The 18227-nt window shown below is 38.9% G+C and overlaps 1 protein-coding gene across 1 annotated transcript in view; it reads right to left on the minus strand.

Moving 5' to 3' along the window:
* Positions 1 to 18227, minus strand: part of USH2A (usherin) — a 579889-nt gene that overhangs the window by 203652 nt on the left and 358010 nt on the right. Inside the window, exon 40 of the mRNA XM_044449731.1 lies at positions 15545 to 16173. Coding sequence (XP_044305666.1) covers positions 15545 to 16173 — 629 coding nt within the window. The remainder of the gene's footprint in view (positions 1 to 15544; positions 16174 to 18227) is intronic.

Below are 18227 nucleotides of genomic sequence, written 5' to 3' on the forward strand. Positions count from 1 at the left end.
TGGTGAGTCACTGTGCACAGGGATCTTGACGTAGATAGCAGCTAACAGGGTGACTGGCTTTGATGTACTGGCTGACCCACAGTCCTATGTGCTACAACAGGGAGTCTATTTATATCTTGAAAGACTAAATACAGAGATGGGCACAGAAATGTATAGTAAGTTTTGGATCAAAATGAATTTTAGAGCTCTATTTGGTTCTGAGTCCAAAGTGTAACAAATATAGTAATGCGTATCAACTGGGTCAACTTGTGTGAATGCTATAAAACAATTACCTAGAGTAAATTATCAGAGATCTGAGAGACCTACCTCTTCCTCTTCATTCAGTTCTTGACACTGAACATTCTGAAATATGTAATTTCAGAGGGCATAGAAAGCCATACTAGGTTGAGGCCATGATACTTGTAAAGCATCTAGCCACGTGAATCTTTAAGCATGTTGGAGGTCTTCGATAAAAGCAACTTGGAAAAGGAATTTTTGAATCACAGGAACACAAAGCAAGCTTAGCAGTATCATCATGGAAAAGATTTCATTCTGGCAAGGCTTAAAATGTTTAGCTCACAATAACATGAAAGTCACTGACAAAAACACCACAGGAAAGCAAATCTAAAGCTAGGGGGAGGCGGACATGAATCCATCCTAGTTATTTGCATTATCTTCATCCTCCCTTATGAAACAGTGTAAAATCATCCAGGCAAGGAAATATTATGCTGTAATTTACAACATGAAAGAAAAGATATTTCTTCCTGCAACACCCTCCATGTATTACAAACATGCATTTGCTGTAAACCTCAAGGTAGCAGCTGGCCATTCCTATTGAGAACCGAGTAAGTATAAAAGAAGGTAAACAAGGAAGACCAGAGACAACTATGATGCTTTTATGGTATTGTAACAGAATCTTAAACAACACATGCATGGTGGTAACTAATATGCTCCCTCACAATGAAAACAGAACACTGCTCCATCAACCAGTATTCACTACTCCAACTAATCAGACTAGAAGCACAGATATTAAAGCTTCTATGACCACTGCGATGCTTAGTTAAATAATTCATGCCACACCCATCCCAACCACCATCCAGGCCTACCTAATACAATACTAGTTGGTGGATTTCAGTCCATCATTGAAGACAGCAAATTATTCCGTTAAGTCCTGCTGAAATTTATACCACCTAAAATATAAAGTGAACTGCTAGACTAGATTGTCTAGTCCAGCTTCCTTTTGGCTTTGCTATGTCATATATAGTTTGTCCCTCTAGTTATGAGAACTATATCTGTTACTTACAGCAGAGTCATTTATGTATGTATCTATTTATTTGTTGCACTTGTATGCTGCACTCCATAGCTGTGAGGCTTACATTACATTGGGCAGCAACAATTAAAACAAATTGATATAAACAATACATAATAAATCAATAAAATAGAACAATAAACATAATAAAAATCAACATTCACATAATAAAATCACCTAAAACAATGGCAGCTAAAATTTCTTTTAACATGGCAGCAGTGTCAATAAGCCAATATGATAACCATAGTAAAACCAACTTAACTAACTCACCAAAATAATTATGGAAAAGAAAGGTTTTCAATTGGCATCTAAAGGTAAAAAGAGAAGTTGCCTGGAGGATCTCAACTGGGAGGGTGTTCCACAGATGAGACACTATTACAGAAAAGGGTTAGGCAAGGGGGTATTCATGGTCATTAATGCATCCCTGGATACCTTTCTCTGCATGTCCCAAGATGCCTTACCCTACCCTCCACCCCACTTAAAACATTTTCACACTGGAAACTGAGATTGCTGTCAAATAGGTTTCCTTTGGTACTGGAAACTATGGGTTCAAAGGAGTAGTTAAGTATATTGGGACGCAGCCCTCGCATCTGCCTTGTATGCAGTCTTTCAGGCAGTCTTATACAACAGTTACTATCCTAGTCATTTATGGTGGTACCAAGGGCAGTTTCTCAAATGTGTCCTGAGCTCCAAAAAGTTGCCTACTCCTGATCTACATAATTTTTTCATATGGCTGGCAAAGTGGGCTCTAGCCCATGAAAGCTTGTGGCACATATTTTTTATTTTTAATGGGCCACAAGTAACTTTTCAAGAAGGATGTCTGAGGAACTGAAGAAAATCTTGGTGACAAACGATGAAGTTCTCTGCCCTACTGACAAATTGAAGATAAATAAACCACCACCCCCAGATGGCAACCATCATAGAGTTCTTGAAGAACTCAGATATGAAATTGCTGATCTTCTAACAAAAATATGCAACATGTCCCTAAGGTCATTCTCTGTACTGGAGGATGGGAGAATGGCCAATTAAAAAGCAATCTTGGGGGGATCTGGGAAATTACAAGCTTGTTAGCATAATGTGTGCTCTGGGTAAATTGACTGAAAGCATTATTAAAGATAAAATCAGTAAGCATACAGAAGGGCGGCACTGCTAAAAAAAATCAACATGACTTCTGCAAAGGTAAGTTCTGTCTCACCAAGCTTTTAGAGTTTTTTGAGAGTGTCAGGAAACATGTGAACAGGGGTGATCCAGTAGTTATTTAGTTGGACTTCCAAAATACTTTTGACAAAGTCCTTCACCAAAGTCTCCTGAGCAGCCATGGGATAAGAGAGGTCTTTTCGGGAATGAGTAATCAGTTACAGAGTGGAAACAGGAGACTAGGAATAAAAGGTAAATTTTTGCAGTGGAGACATAGAAATGGTGGGTTTCCACAGAGACTGGTACTGGGATCAATGTTTTTTCAGTTATTCATAACTTATCTGGTATTAAGGTAAGCAACAGAATGGCTGTTTGCTAAGGACAGAAAAGTATTTGGCTGGTTAAAACAAAAATGGGTTTTGAGGGGTGCCAAAAGTACCGCTCCAAATTGGAAGAATAGGCATCAAATGGCAAATGTGGTTCAATATAATAAAAGTATAAAGCAATACATATTAGGACAAAAAAATCCCAGCTTAATATATAAATTAGCAGTGACTGATCAAGAAACAGATCTTGGAGCTGTGGTAGAAAATTCAATGAAAATGTCAGCCCAGTATGCACCAGCTGCAAAACAGGCAAATTCCATGTTAGACATAATTAGGAAATGAAATGAAAATAAAACTGCTAAGATCATATTGCCTTTAAACTACTTTATCGTCTGACCACACTTAGAACATGGTATACAGTTGCGGTCACTGAACCAACAGAAGGATATTGTGCAATTAGAAACAGTTCAGAAAGAGTAGCTGAAGAGATGAAAGGGCTGCTGTTATGCCTCTATGAGGAAAAGCCATAACATCTGGGATTGTTTATACTCGAAAAGGAGTGAGTAGATGTGAACAAAATTACTTAGGGCATGGAGAAAGTGCATAGGGAAACATTTCTCCCTTTCTGATAATACTAGAACCCAAAGGTGTCATCCCATGAAGCTGAATAGTAGGAGAAGCAGGACAAAATACTTCTTCACACAATGTATGGTTAGACAATGGATTGTGTTGCCACAAGATGTTGTGATGTCCATGGATTTGAATGGCTTTAACAGAGAATTGGACAAATTCATGGAGTTTATCAATGGCTATTAAGTTCTGATGACCATTATGCTACTTCTAGTAAGGCAGAAAGCATACCAATGTACACTGCAGAACATGGGTGTGAGTGCGCTGTTGTGTACATGTCCCACTGTGTGAAAAGAATGCTGGACAAAGTGGGATCTTTGCTTTGCTTTGCTCTGCTCTGCAATAGCTAGTGCTCTGGAATGGCATATGAAGATGTTTACACAACTTGACATTACCTAACTATATATTCTTGGCAAAATCCATTTGGTAGGAAAAAAATAACAGCCTCAAAAACTTAGTCTCTCTTGTGGTGGTAAGCACTAACAAGATATATTTTCTCTCTGTTCTCATGAGCTATGCCCATGGCTTTGCCAAGTTCACCCTGATATCAATTATTATTCATTTAAAAGGAGTGTTAATGTTTGGCTACAGCTTAGTGTAATACATTGCATTCTTATTTTTCTACCATATATTACAGCAACACGTTTATGATGTACGAAAGTACCCTTTCTTAAAACTCTCTGCTATTAAGCCACCTGCTTTAGTCAACCCCTATAGGAGTCGTTTAAAGCAAAGCTTAATTAATCATGCCACTTGAATGCCTTACAGCCTTTCCACATTTCTAGGGCAGATGCCCAAGATCTGATCAGGTCACTGTTTAATGTCTATCAAAGAGCAAGTGCTTGTGAATCAAGAGGACTTGTCACAGAATTGGCATGGGCATGTACTGGAAAGGAACGGAACAGAACGGAATGGAAAAAGTGAATAGTCATGGAAAACTATTACACAAAAAGAACAGTGGCAGAGTTACATGGTTGCTGAGGCTTCTGGACTACCTTAAAAGAGATTTTTGGATATAGCATATAGAATTAACCATAAGTCTTGTTACCATGGAGCTATCAGTGACTACCCCAGTTACCCATGATTGAATCTCCCAAGTTTTAGTTCAACACTCTAATGAATATTTAGAGATGGATTGAGCTTTACTATATATCTGTGACTAAAATTGATATTAAGGGCATGTTTAGAGAGAAAGCTAGGCTTACAACTCCCAGGAGTTGCAGGACTTTTTTCTGTCAAAACATGAACAAGTTACTTTCAAATAGTCTCTTAAAATTTTATCCTATTAATCTTGTCATGATTCTTTTTTCAGTCCTCTTAAGGATAGTTGAAGTAGGCGTGGACTTAATGGAGCCTTGGCACAATCAGAAAACACTTCCACTCAAGCAAGGGAAAGTCTGATTGCTGTTTATTTCTCCCAATACCTATGGCAATATCTAACCTGCGCTCAACATCATTCTAGAAGACCTAATACACTTTCAAGAAGTTAAACTGATTATGTTAAAACAAGCTAGCCAGGCAGGCTTTGTGATACAAAAGAAGTAAATAAGTATTGCAGAGACTGTTAGGAAAAGACATCAGTCAAGTTAGGAAGCCAACTAATTAGAGAAATACAGTGCATGCCAAGCAGATGATTCCAAACTGCACCCTTCTCCTCCCTTTGCAACCTCAGGAAAGTTCCTGCTGCTTGTGGGCCAGACATTGAGGATTCCAACATGCTACTCAATTGGCCTGCTGTCTTGGTCAGATACAGGATGATGAGGCTGATTATATTACATTGCTCCCCTCTGGCCCTGCCCGCTCAACAGTGTGTCCCCCGGAATCAAAAGTGGCCTGTTTTTCACCGGTCTCTTGGTTTTCCTTAGGGTCTGAGGGCCTTGGTATTTCTTCTAGGAATTCTGACCCTGTATCTTCTTCCAGTTCAGATTTAGATTCATAGTTAACCACCTTGAAATGCTGTATTTTGAGAGATGCATGCCCAGTCTCTACAATGGGAAAGTCTATTCCAAAAGAAGAAACTCATTCGAGGTTATTAGGATAGGGAATTAATTATACACTCACTTTTTAAAAAATTGCAGCTATTGCCATATTACAGTGACTAGTTGTGCCTTTCTGCTCACATTATAGCAGGCCCTTTAACCTAACTGCTTGGAATGCCGCATGATGCAAAAACATATATGGTCAGACTGTAATATATAGAGAGGCACCTTGGCTTGTATCCAAGAAGCTACTTTACTGTATACCCACATGCTTATAAATGCCATATGCGCGCTTTCTCTCTGTAAATATATATAAAATTGAACAAACCACACTACCGTATCAGAATTGTTCCCTTCACATTCTAAAGTTCTTTGCTAACTATCCAAGAAAAGGTGGTAGTTGCTGATGTTCGAGGAAAACAAAAGAACACAAACTAGATGCGTGTGCAGTTGTTTTCTCCTGTCCACTGTCAGCAAATGTCTGCAGGTTAGAAAAAAAGACAAACTGACATGTACAATTAAAATAAAGCGCTATGGATCCATTTTTTAATGTTGCAATGTTTTGTTCCACTTTTTTGTTGCTGTTCTGGTTTTACTAAGTTGAATGACCTTTAATACAAGAATTAGGAACACATACAAGTGAGAGGGCACACTGGTTGGCTTTGTGTTACAAACTGCAGTAGTTTTTCCTCTGATTTGAAGCTCTGTGCTAAGACTAAGAAAGAGGGTGCCCAAGAGGAAGCTAGAATAGGGCAGCTACTGGGAGAGATTAACTAATTCACCATAATGATTCAGGAAGCTGTCATTTAAAGATCAAAGCACCTTATTTTCTCCACCACAAAATTTAAGGGATAGAAATTAGCCATTTCCCCCCCATTAAGCAGCTATAACCTTGGGAAGCATTTCTTTATGACATAGTCAAAACCTTTCAGTTTAAGCAAAATAGTGTTCCAAGAAGAAAAAGATTCAGACCAGGACTATGGGTTAAATTCAACAGCATGCTACCAGATGTCTGCTAGTGCAATGGGATGTTCTTCCTCTCTTCTCTTACCAGCTGTCCATCCACACCACTCTAAAATCTAGAACAGAGTTTTTCACAACAGTCTAGAAAAGATTTTGAAGGTGCAAGGAAGGGGGTGTAATCACCACCCTTTCCCCACCCAGTTCTGTTCACAGAATTCCTTCTAGCAGCAGAACTATTGTTGGATCCGACCTTCTGAAGAATTATGCCATTACGTTTTTTTTCCCTTCAGTCAGCCATGTCTGATTCTCCTTTCTTACAAATAGTGATTGTTTTTTCCAGCTACTACTTTCTGAGCTTAATCCTGTTGTGCCAGTACTGCATTTCACCAGTGCAATATAACTACTGAAAGGGCATAAACAGTACACTATTACTGTTCTGAATGATTGATGTAGTGTGAGGTATATCAGTCTACTGAGTACATGGAAAGTATCAAATCAAGTTTGCAAAAATCCTTACTCAGATTTGCAATAATGCATTCAGACTAAATATGGTAGCAATAGAACTCTTCCAAGCTGCAGAGATGGAATTAGTATAAATCCTAACAAGGGTATGACAACAAATATGGAAAACAAAACAAAATGATCCACAGATTAGGAACTTTCAATATTCATTCAATATATATGCCAGTGACAGGTTTCTAGAAGTACTGCTGCCTGACCGTTTTAACTACTCCCAGTTCAACAAAAGAAAGCTGAATATATCAGTAAACAATATGGTAAAGCTCCGTATCACAAAACCATTCATATTGTTTTATGGCTAAACAGAGGAAAGGAAAAGTTTATTCTTTATAATACATTCTGCTTATTCAAGCTCAGGTAAATATTTGTACTTAATGTTTCAGGACTGGCTGTACTGACTGTTGAAAGCTTGCTCCTAGTTTGAGAAAAGATTACTACATCATCCAGTTCCTGAATAAAAGCTCTTACAATGCTATGAGGTAACTGAGATAGCTTACTGGACTGCCTGTAAAGCAATTGCTTAATTACTACCCTCCACATGAGAACTGTATTATAGATACTAATTTTGCGAGCACGTGGCACAATGCAAAGAATCTTCCATTTGTTCTAAGCCCTAGGTAGGTGTCCGATAACCATAAAGCTTAAGATACTGTGCAATTTTCCCTACGGCTTATTTATCAAGAGGGAGACATTTTAGTATAAACATTAAGGATTATATTGGACCCTTAAACACACACAAGTATACCGTGAAACAAAGCCCTTCTTGATATCCCAAAGTAGCTATGTATGCTGTAGCCAAATCCACATGATGACACAAACTGTACATAAGCAAATTGTGAGGTGTCCTGAGGTAACAATGGTAATACAGCTGTGTCAAGGACTGTCTTGATATGATTCTGAAACTTGCAATTCTTGGTTGAAGAATTACAATGTGAATCAGGGAAGTCCTTTCACTTATTCTTCTTCGCCTTCCTTTGCCTAAGTGTATGTGCATTTATACCTTTCCCTTATTTTTTAGTGACACAAGAGATAGCTGAAGTGGAAGCGCCTAGGTGTACAGATGCTGTAAACTGGCTTAATATTTGGCTGGAATCAGGACACACATGGTTTTGCTTTGTATTTTTTTACCATTCCACAGCTAGTTTATTTGTTTTAAAACCACCCATAATGGAATCTTTCTGAAAAAAATTAAGACTGGATTTTTATTTCAGAACCTAATTTTCTAAGTGGAAATGTTGAGAAGTCCCTCAGTTTTAGCAATTAAAGTTTGTTGTATCTTATATCCATTATGCTGTTTGATTACTCCTGCTGTAAGTATGAGTGGCTAAACAACCTGTGCCTTTCATCGGTAATTTGTTTAACATTTTTGTGTGAACTTGGCCTCAATAAACCAGAGTAAACTCAAAAAATAAACTATAGGTTATCTGAAATCAGTTCCCATTATAATTGTAGCACATGCTATGGCTGTATCATCAGTTTATTTTTATATCTGTAGTAAAAAGTAACATGTACATATGCAGAAAGTCACTGCCATGCTTGAACTCTGTATGTCACAGGTAGAAGGTATGAGATAATTCATTTTTTACTGCAAAATAAATGCAGAGTTGTATCAGCACATCTGTTTAACACCTGTTCTTCCTCTAGAACAGATGGGAAATGCCACGTACCCTGCAGGGTATGAAGGGCAGCATGAAAAGTGCATGCACTCATTTTCCCTCAAATGTCCCCTTTTTCTTACACTGATAGATCCAATAGGAGAGAGTGAATAAAATGTGGCTTGAGTTCAAGTTCTACTGCAGAAAAGTATAGTCCAGAAGTGTACAGTCTAAGATAAGGATTGTAAAATATATATTAAGCAATGCTCTTGATGTTATTTTGACAATAACAATGATGATGCTAAATAGATTTTTCCTTTGCCTGAAGTAAGCATGCAAATATATGTATCATTTGTCATTGTCATGTTAATCTCTTTTAGCATTTCTATTAAATGTTCTTCCTCTTGTTTGCGGAATTATGCCACTTCTTGCTGTACAGATAATGGGGGAGGAGGGAGATGGTGGTAATGTAGTTAAGAAGAAAAACAAGACTCATAGATTAGATAGAAGAAAAATTGCAAGACTTTTACTGGCATGAATACAGTCCAGTTGATAGATCAGCATTCCCTAGTATGGTGTCCTCCAGATGGTTTGTACTAGAACTCCCATCACTGGCCATTCGGACTGATGTAAATTATAGTCTAAAACTCTGGTACTATTTTAGATAAGCATAGATAGGATCACAGCCCAAATATCTGTAGGAACAACTGCCCCAATACCATCCTGCTCATGAATTAAGATGATCGGGGAGGCTTTTCTCCAAGAACTTCATGTACGTTGTGTGTTAACAAGGGAGACAGCCTTCACGGTTGTGCCTTTGGAATAGCTTCTCCACAGACGTGTGACTGATGCCAAAACAATTACAGTGTTGGCATGAGTTTAAAACTATTTTTTATTTATGCAGTCATTGTAATTGATTGATTTGGTCTGTTCTACTGTGTTTGTTGAATTCTCTGTTATCATAATGATGTGGGAGATTGTATATTATTTTAATCATACCTGTCCATTTGCATTGTGAAGGTAAGGATGAAGGGCAGTTAAAAATGTTCAAATAAATAAATGTGCTGCAGATCCAACATCTAGCTATACTTGTTTAGGTCCCACTGATTTCAACAGAACATGCATGATGGAAGGCCAGACTGACTGGCTGTATATTAAAATACACACACACACACGGAGAGAGAGAGAGAGCGAGCAAGAGTCTGTTAGATACTCTTAAATCTGATTTCTAGAAATAAGTGCATGGTCATTTTAGAGTACGGTTAATACACTGGGGAAGCAACACAGTAAAATAATCAAAAGCACTTCAAGACCAAAAATGTGGTTGCCACAAATATTAAAAATTCAGCAATCCTACTGATTGTTTATTTGTCACTTGGAAGACCCTAAACTTGGAAATTTCTGAGTTCCTTATGTCCTCCCAGACTAAAGCTAGCAGGGCAGAAAGAATGGTGAAAGCTACTTTCTACCTTCCTCCCCTCCATCTTTCTTGATTTTCACTAGACAGACTCTTCAGCCTGTCCAGCAAGAGCACTTTGGATGGGGAGGGAAGGAGGCGGCAGAAGGCTCATGATAATTTATATGCTGGCCTTTCTAATTTATTCCACTCCTGTCCATTGGACAATCCTCTTTCCTCCTCCTCTGAGGTCATTTTCAGTGCTGGCTGAAGAGGAAGGAATTTCATAATACTATCTCTGATCTTGGAGAGTTTTCTGAGATGCTTGTATTTGGGCCATAGCATTGCCTGCTTAAATGTTTCTGCAGATATCCACTGCTACAAAGAGGAAGATTTAGCTGAAGCTAAATACAGTGCTCTAATACAGGAGCACAAACCATGGTCGTCAATACAAAGAAACTTCCCCTGCATTTAAACAGAAGAGGCTGCTGAACTGTTCTCTTTAATTAAATGAATGGGAAAGGATCTCCAGGTGGAAGGGATCCCATGTTCATAGCAGCACCCTTGAATGCAAAGCAAGTCATAGATCATTTTCAGTAAAAGGATTCAAGAATGAGTCAAGACCACCCAGACCAGCCTTCCCCAACGTGGCATCATCCAGGTGCGTTGAAATACAACAGCCATCACCTCCTGCCAGCACAGTCAGAGTATGGTGACTGGGAATTGGAGTCCAGCACATCTGGCAGGTGCCAAGTGGGCAAGTGCTTTTCTAGAGCTTGATTCAGACATTTATTTATGCATAGTGCATATCTACTGTCTGCACATGATCTTCCCATATCAGACAAATAATCAATGCTGTCACCTGTAATATTGTTGGGATGGTGAGGAAGGGGCAGAAGCTATGACTGGAAACAGTTAGGGTATGACTGGATAAAATGACCTACACATTGAGAGAGGGAAAACTAACTCATGGGACATGTGTTTGAACAGTGGGACTTTTCCCTCCTCTTCTCTACCTGCAGTCCCCCAAAATCTGTCCAGAATGTCTCCCAATTCTCCCAAAGATTTGGAGATGTGCAGTAGGCTGGATTAGGAAAGGGGGAACAACTCTCTCTCTGTTCACCTGGTGGAAGCTGGTACATTTGTATGCAGATTAATTAGATATATCCAAAGTTTACCATGCTAATGAGTGCTGACATTCCAAGGGGCAGTGGCAGGCAGGGAGAGGGAGAAACAGCAGAGCCACACACAAAATAATGGCACACAATTTACACATGTAAGTAGAAAACCTGCAAATAAAAGTGCATGGTGTGAGATTCAGGAAAGATAAAAGGCATAGTTGCATAGTTGAAGTATGGACTTCACCAGAAGATACAGTGGTAAACACTAATTTGCCTGACTTTAAAAGCGGTTACACACATTCATTGAGATTAAGGCTTTGAATGGATGCTAGTCATGACTGTGAAGAGTAGCTGATACAGAAACTGAGCATGAAGGGTCTATTGCACACATGTCCTTTCTGTATGCATCTATGGCCACTTTTGAAACAGAATGCAAAACTAGGTGGCCATTTGTTCTAATCCAAAATGGTTGTTTTTATGTTCTTATGAGAAAAGATCAATTCTGCTTCTGATCTGGTGGCTGGAAGTAGGATGGCATTGCATTCTCAGTCCTCACTAGCTGAAAGCTTTTCTATACTTAGAGCCAGAATCATTTATATTAGTATCCAGACGGGTGGAAGGTGACTTGTGGCACAGTCCTGTGAGTTGTGCCCATGATGCTTGAAAGACCTTTAACTCGGAGGCATAAAAGCATCCTGTGCAAAGAAGAAGGAGCAATGGATGCAATCTTTCCCTCCTTGTATCTCCCACTCTAATTTTCAGTTCAGTGGCTAAAATGGCATCAAGAGGAGGTGCTTCAGAGAGGGAGGGAAGGAACCTGTCATGCTATAAGGTTACACCATCTCATGGAGGGGTCCAACCCCTTCCTGTCCCTTTTGTCACCTCTGCAGTGTTGACTCAGAGGGGCAGCCAGTGTGGTTCTTTCTGCACCAGCTGCTGGTGGTGCTGGGGTGGAGGCTGAAGTATAGATTCCAAGTTCCTTGGTCAGAGTCCTGCTTCCAACCTCAGACAAATATCTAGGTCCAAAGGATTGCTCTCTAATATATGCTTTTTAAAAGGAAATAATAAAGGAGCATAATCTGAGTCCAAGGCTGAAACACAGTTCCACAGTTTCAAAAGCAATAATAACTATGCTTTAAAGAAACGAAAACTGAAGCCCCAAAGGGGGCACAATAGGGAAGGGGAGAAAAGAAAGAATGTGGGAATGACATTCATTCTCAGCTTAATAAACCATGATTTATTAAGCTGGGAAAACTTCATTCACAGGCCCAATGTTTCCACAGGTTATTGATGTACTTAGTTTGATACACAAACACACACACCTTCTGATATATCATTATGTTGGTCTGACTTTCTGTAACTTCCTTTTATACATACATACATAAATGTTTTTAAATATTCTGAGTTCCATACCCTTCAACTATGGGAGGGATTCATTCATTCCAGTGATATCTGGGCTATAGTTTTTAAATAATCCACTTTCCATTGTAGACATTTGGGCTGTGATGTAGATGCTACATATTTCCAAAAATCTGCATGGTTTTCCACATTTTAGAGCTAGTATTGCTTGCCAAGTTTAGGGATGTACCAAAACGGAAATACAGCTTGTTCGAGCTTGCAGGATGTCTGCCTGTTTCCTATCCAATGATCAGAAGTGAACTGAGTTGAGGTTTTTTTAATGGACTTCCATCTGAAAGGCAGACCATAATTTGCATATTTTCTTCAAACTGAAAATGGAATGCATGTAAAACAGCTTCTGGAACACATGTGGCTTTAACTCAACTTTGTGCAAATTACTCAAAGTCATGTGATTTTAGGGTGCCATTTTGAGTGAGGAATGACTGTTTTTGCACAAAGCAGCACACAGAAACCACGCCATTTACCAAATTTTGTTCAAATTAGCACCCTAGAAATGCATGATGCTAACATGACTTACATGAATTGCACACATTTGGTTAAAGCCTCATGCTTTCCTGCTGCCATTTTAGCAAAATTCTGTCAGCAGTTTGAAAAAATGCAAATCACAGTGAATTTTAAGTCCACAAGCTGACCTGAGTCAGTTTGTAGTGGCTCTGTACCACTATATAGACAGTGAACCAGAACTGGGAAGGGGGCAGATCGAGGAAATATAATAGATTTCCACCACCACCTGAAAATGGATTCCTCATACAGTCCTAGTCAAGATTTCAAACACTGGTTTCACATTTTTTTCATTATATAAATAATATTCAAATATTTAACATGGTTGGAATATCTATGCACAAACACATATGGAATGAACATCCACATCAATAACAGCAACAATAATTTTAGTGGATGATCTCCAGCCTTATGCAAATGTCCTTTGTTTTGTGCTCTAGTGAGCAAGCTACCGTACCAACACTTTTTGGCACTAGTACAAGACTGACTTCATGGAAGCATGTGTGTATTTACACAAAAGAGGCTTCTAAGCTACAAAAATCCCTCTTGTTTGGTTACACTAATTTCCCTTGAATGAAGTTTGTATGCAAGCCAAAACAATGGTAGTTATCCTGTCCTCTAGAGTTCATTCCCAAATGAATGATGTGAATAATTGAAAATTTCCTAGGTAGTCCTCTAAGACTATTATTTCCTTAGTCAGTCAACTTAGGCATCAGTTTTAGCTTCATTGGAGATTAAAGATATCCTGACATCTTTATGAAAACATGTAACATTTATCACTCATAACTATTTTCATTTTCAGAAAGCCTAGAAGGCTACGTTTTCGTATCATGCATGTTTTAGTCTGGCTTGGTGATTAAAATTCAATACCCCCGCAGTGTCATTCCAAGTATTTCAGGTGTGAAAGAGAACTGGAAGCCTTTCAACACTGTAACAGAGAGCAAAATAGTGGGGGGAAAGTCTGAATTAATGGTGGTTTCAGGCTAAATACTAATCATTAAAAGTACCAAAACTACTATTGCTGGTGGTGAAGAGACATTGTTGAATTTGGAGAAAAGCTAATGTGCAACAGGGATAGCAGCCAAGGAGTTACAGAATGGACTTGTCAGGGTCCAGCCGGGTGCATAGGTGGTCATATCCAAATTAAACCTGAAGGCTGATCTGCATTTTAATAGGTTCCGAGATTAATCTTTGAGCTGGAAGCTGAGGAAGTTGAAAACTGGAATGCTAGAAAAGGTGGAAGATGGAGCTTGACATGTATTACTTAGAAGGCGCAGGACTATTTACCAGGTGAAGTAAAGCTCCTGAAATACATATACCAGACCTAGATAACCCAGAGGCTGAAGCTTAATCCGGATGAGACAGAAATATTTTAGGTAGTAAAATGTTCTGGTTTGTACTGTATAGAGGAATTCAATTGCTACTGGACTGAATTTTATTTTCCCTGAAGGACTGTGGTTGTAGCTTGGAGGTTGTTCATTACTGATAGAGCAACCTCCAAGCTATAAACAACTGTGTCAGTAGCTAGAACTGACTTTTACCAACTTCATTTGGTATGTCAATTTAGATAAGCTAAATCTCTTATCAGTTAATTATTCAGGACAATGGCTGTCACAGCCACACCTTCTCTGTTAAGCAGGTGTCCAAGCTGGAGGCCTTTGTGAGGAACACTCTTGTCTTCACTGCCCAAATCCACTCTGTTTGGATTTACCATCATCCCACCCTCTAGAAGAGGGTCACAATGACTCTTCATTTAATTTGAATTGTCTCCTCGAACTTTGTAATGTTAAGAACCTGCCATGAAAAGTACTACTAGAATTTTTATAGAGCATGAAGTATGGTTAGATATAGATTATGTCTTCTCATCATTGACAGTTCAGAGTAGCCAGCTATTTTGGACTGCTCCTGACTCTTCTACATACTACTTGGGTCCAAAGTGGAAACTATTGTTGGACTTTCCACATGGAATTACTTGGGACTTACCCTTGGATTTTATAGGCCTTTACCCCATGTAGCATCAAGGTTGCAAAAATTTTCTAGAACCTTTACCTTGGATTGTCTGGGACTGATTCTGCCAGCAATCTTTCAAGCCCTTTGACCCTATTCTCAGCTGTAGCAATTGCAACAGTGAAACCACATTATATACATCTCTGACACAGTTGCAGTGATTAGCTTTGATTGTTTTGGAATTACTTACAGAGCTATAGTTAATTGACACAAGCTATATGATTATTGAAGAATGTAGCTAATAAAAATTTTACCATGGAATTTGCAACAATTGCTACACTGCAGCCAATATGTTATAGTGGTTAGTGTTGGACTGGAACTCAGGAGATGCAAGTTCTTGTCCTTACTCAGCCATGAAGCTCACTGGGTAACACTGGGACAATCACAGCCTTTCAGATAACCTACCTAACATGGTTGTTGTTGTGCGGTCAAAATGGAAGTGAACTTTTAAACCTCCTTGAGTTCCTTACAAGAGAAAGAAATGCTGAATATAAATGTAATAGAATAGTAATTGTAATAGAAATAGTAATACCAGGAGTCCCCTGGATCAGAGCATGAACTTGTATGCCAGAGGAATCAGTCCCATGACACGGTCTGTGTTTAAAGCTAGGGATTTTAATGTAAATTTCACATTAGTACAAATAAAAATGAAAGTGAACAAACCTGTACAGTGTCTGGGCCGAACACGTCCACCATGGGAGGCAGGATGCCTGCAGGTCTGGAGGGCCTGGTGGTAACTTCTGCCCAAGCACTACTGTTAGTACCTCCTTTAAAAGTACTTGCCAATATTCTGTATTCATATTTCTTCCAGGGATTAAGAGCAGCACTTTGGTCGAGGTAGTTCTTGGAATAATTGAAAGGCAGGGTGGCAACAGTGGATACTTGTTCAGTCCTCTTCGTTCTCCTTTCTATGGTAATGTTTTCAACCAGTCCATTTGGATGAAGAGGAGGTTGCCATGATATTAGCACAGATGTTGGTGTGTCTGAATATAGTTCTGGAACGGGGATATCTTCAGGTGCATCTGGAAGGGTTTGTACAGGTAAAGTCACAGGGGAAAGTGAGCATCCTTGGGAAGTGCAACTTTCTACTTGAAACTGATAGACTGTGAAGGGTTGCAAGAAATGTACAGTGCATTTAGATGTGATTCCTGGAACAGTTGTGTGCAGTTGGCCATTTAGGTAAATGTTATAGTGGGAGATAATGCCATTTGGCTTAGATGGATGCTGCCAAGAGATTGATACAGCTCTGGATTTAACATCCAACAGGAGTGGTGGGTCCATAGGACCTGGCTCTGTAATGTATAAAAAGAAAAGATATGATTAACAACAGGACATAAACACCACAAAGACAGGCATCTGCTTTTTTTTTTTTGTTTGTTTATGAAATCCAATGCACACATGAAGCTATTTCACTTCCCTCCCTGATTACAGAAAGTATAGGAGTTCCACCAGTTAAGATTAGAATCAGGGATATGCCACCATTTGTCTGTTTAAACTAACACAAAACAATATTAATCCAGACTCTAAAATGAAATGCTTAAGAGAAATACATTCTATTCACTTTTCCTTAGAATGTTAAATAATCCTCCTTTGCAAAGGTTTCACATAAATCCATTTTAGGATTCCATTCTGCTGACAGGAACATCCTGACACGAAGTCCAAATGAGAGTATTCATGCTAGCAGAAAATGACTTGGTTTGTGTGTTCATTGCTTATTTAAGCCATGGTGAAAACATTTGAATATTTAAAATGTTTATGTCCATGGGTTATTGTGTTATTCAAGGCCAGTGAGGACAGGATGTTGGCAAGGTTAACAAGCCATTCACAACCTAAAAGAATGCATTGTGGGTCATCACATAATCACATCAACAACCAACCTTTGCTGACTACCACCGTGGGTTGAACATTTAAAATGGCCATTGGTCCATGGTGGGCTTAAAGCCTGTGCAAACCAGCCCAATTTCTGCCAATTTCTTTCTTTTCCTGCAACCTTCAACACTACATTCATCATTCTCTCCCAAGGCCCCTTTCTGGGAGGGAGGCCAGGCATCATGTTTGGTGGTGACACATCAACATGGACAAATATTGCCACATTGCTGGCTACTGATTTTACTTTCCTTCTTAAAATCCCAGTAACTTGAACAGCATAAACCGAATGGTAAAAAATTTTTGTATTCTCCTATAAGGTGGTAATGTCTTCTCACCATTAATTAGCTAAATTAAACACACTTTAGAAAGACAAAATGTAGAAGATGCAAAGAAAAGAAGTCATTAAGCCAGAGGAAAGATTGGCAGCATAGCCAGAAACATAAATCAATTTTTTCAGATGGAAAAAGTGACTGGAAGTTAAGGGACACAGACAAGTTCAGAGTAGATATGTGCTACATTGTTTTAGAGAAACTAGAGGAGCATGTCTATACTTACACAGAACTTGTGAATTTATTAGAGGCTAACCCAGAAGCTTTAGTAAGACCTTACCCCAAAGATCTGCACATTTCTGTCCTCAGAATGAAAGTTCATTAACTTCTTAGATCAATGATAATTAAACATAGTATTTTGAAGAATATTTACAATAAGAAACAGTTTAAAGCTTTTCTAAATGTTAACATACTTTTCCATCTTTATCTAACTCTTACCACTTTCAAAGGAACAGGAGCAATTTTCCAAACAACCCCTTTACAAAATGGTCAACAATGCTACAGTCAAGTATTTAGCCATCAAATCAACAATTCAAACTCATCAAGGCATTCCAAGTTCTATTTTGAAGCTTGTTTTGACTTCTCTCCATTCCAGTCTGTGAAGTCAGGTCTTTTGTTTTCATATGAATTTATTGCATACATCAAATGACATAATTTTTGAATGTACACATTTTTCTTCCACTGATAAAACTAGGTTTGTGCACGTTATGCACATCTTTCAAATGTACATGTTTTAACACTTTTTTGTTCATCATATGGGGTTGCATATGCAAAAAATATTGCTATTGTTAGTTGTGAAGTCATGTCTGACCCATTGCGACCCCATGGACAACATTCCTCCAGGCCTTCCTGCCCTCCCCCATCCCCCGGAGTCCACTTAAGCTGACACCAACTGCTTCAGTGACTCCATCTAGCCACCTCATCCTCTGCTGTCCCCTTCTTCTTTTGCCATCTATTGTTCCCAGCATCAGGCTCTTCTCCAGTGAGTCCTTCCTTCTCATTAGGTGGCCAAAGTATTTGAGTTTCATCTTCAGTATCTGGCCTTCTAAAGAGCAGTCAGGGTTGATCTCCTCTAGGACTGACCGGTTTGATCACCTTGCAGTCCAAGGGACTCACAGGAGTCTCCTCCAGCACCACAATTCAAAGGG

This window comes from Varanus komodoensis, unplaced genomic scaffold, assembly GCF_004798865.1.
Source record: "Varanus komodoensis strain SLA01 unplaced genomic scaffold, ASM479886v1 scaffold1, whole genome shotgun sequence".
In the NCBI taxonomy this organism is placed as follows: Eukaryota; Metazoa; Chordata; class Lepidosauria; order Squamata; family Varanidae; genus Varanus; species Varanus komodoensis.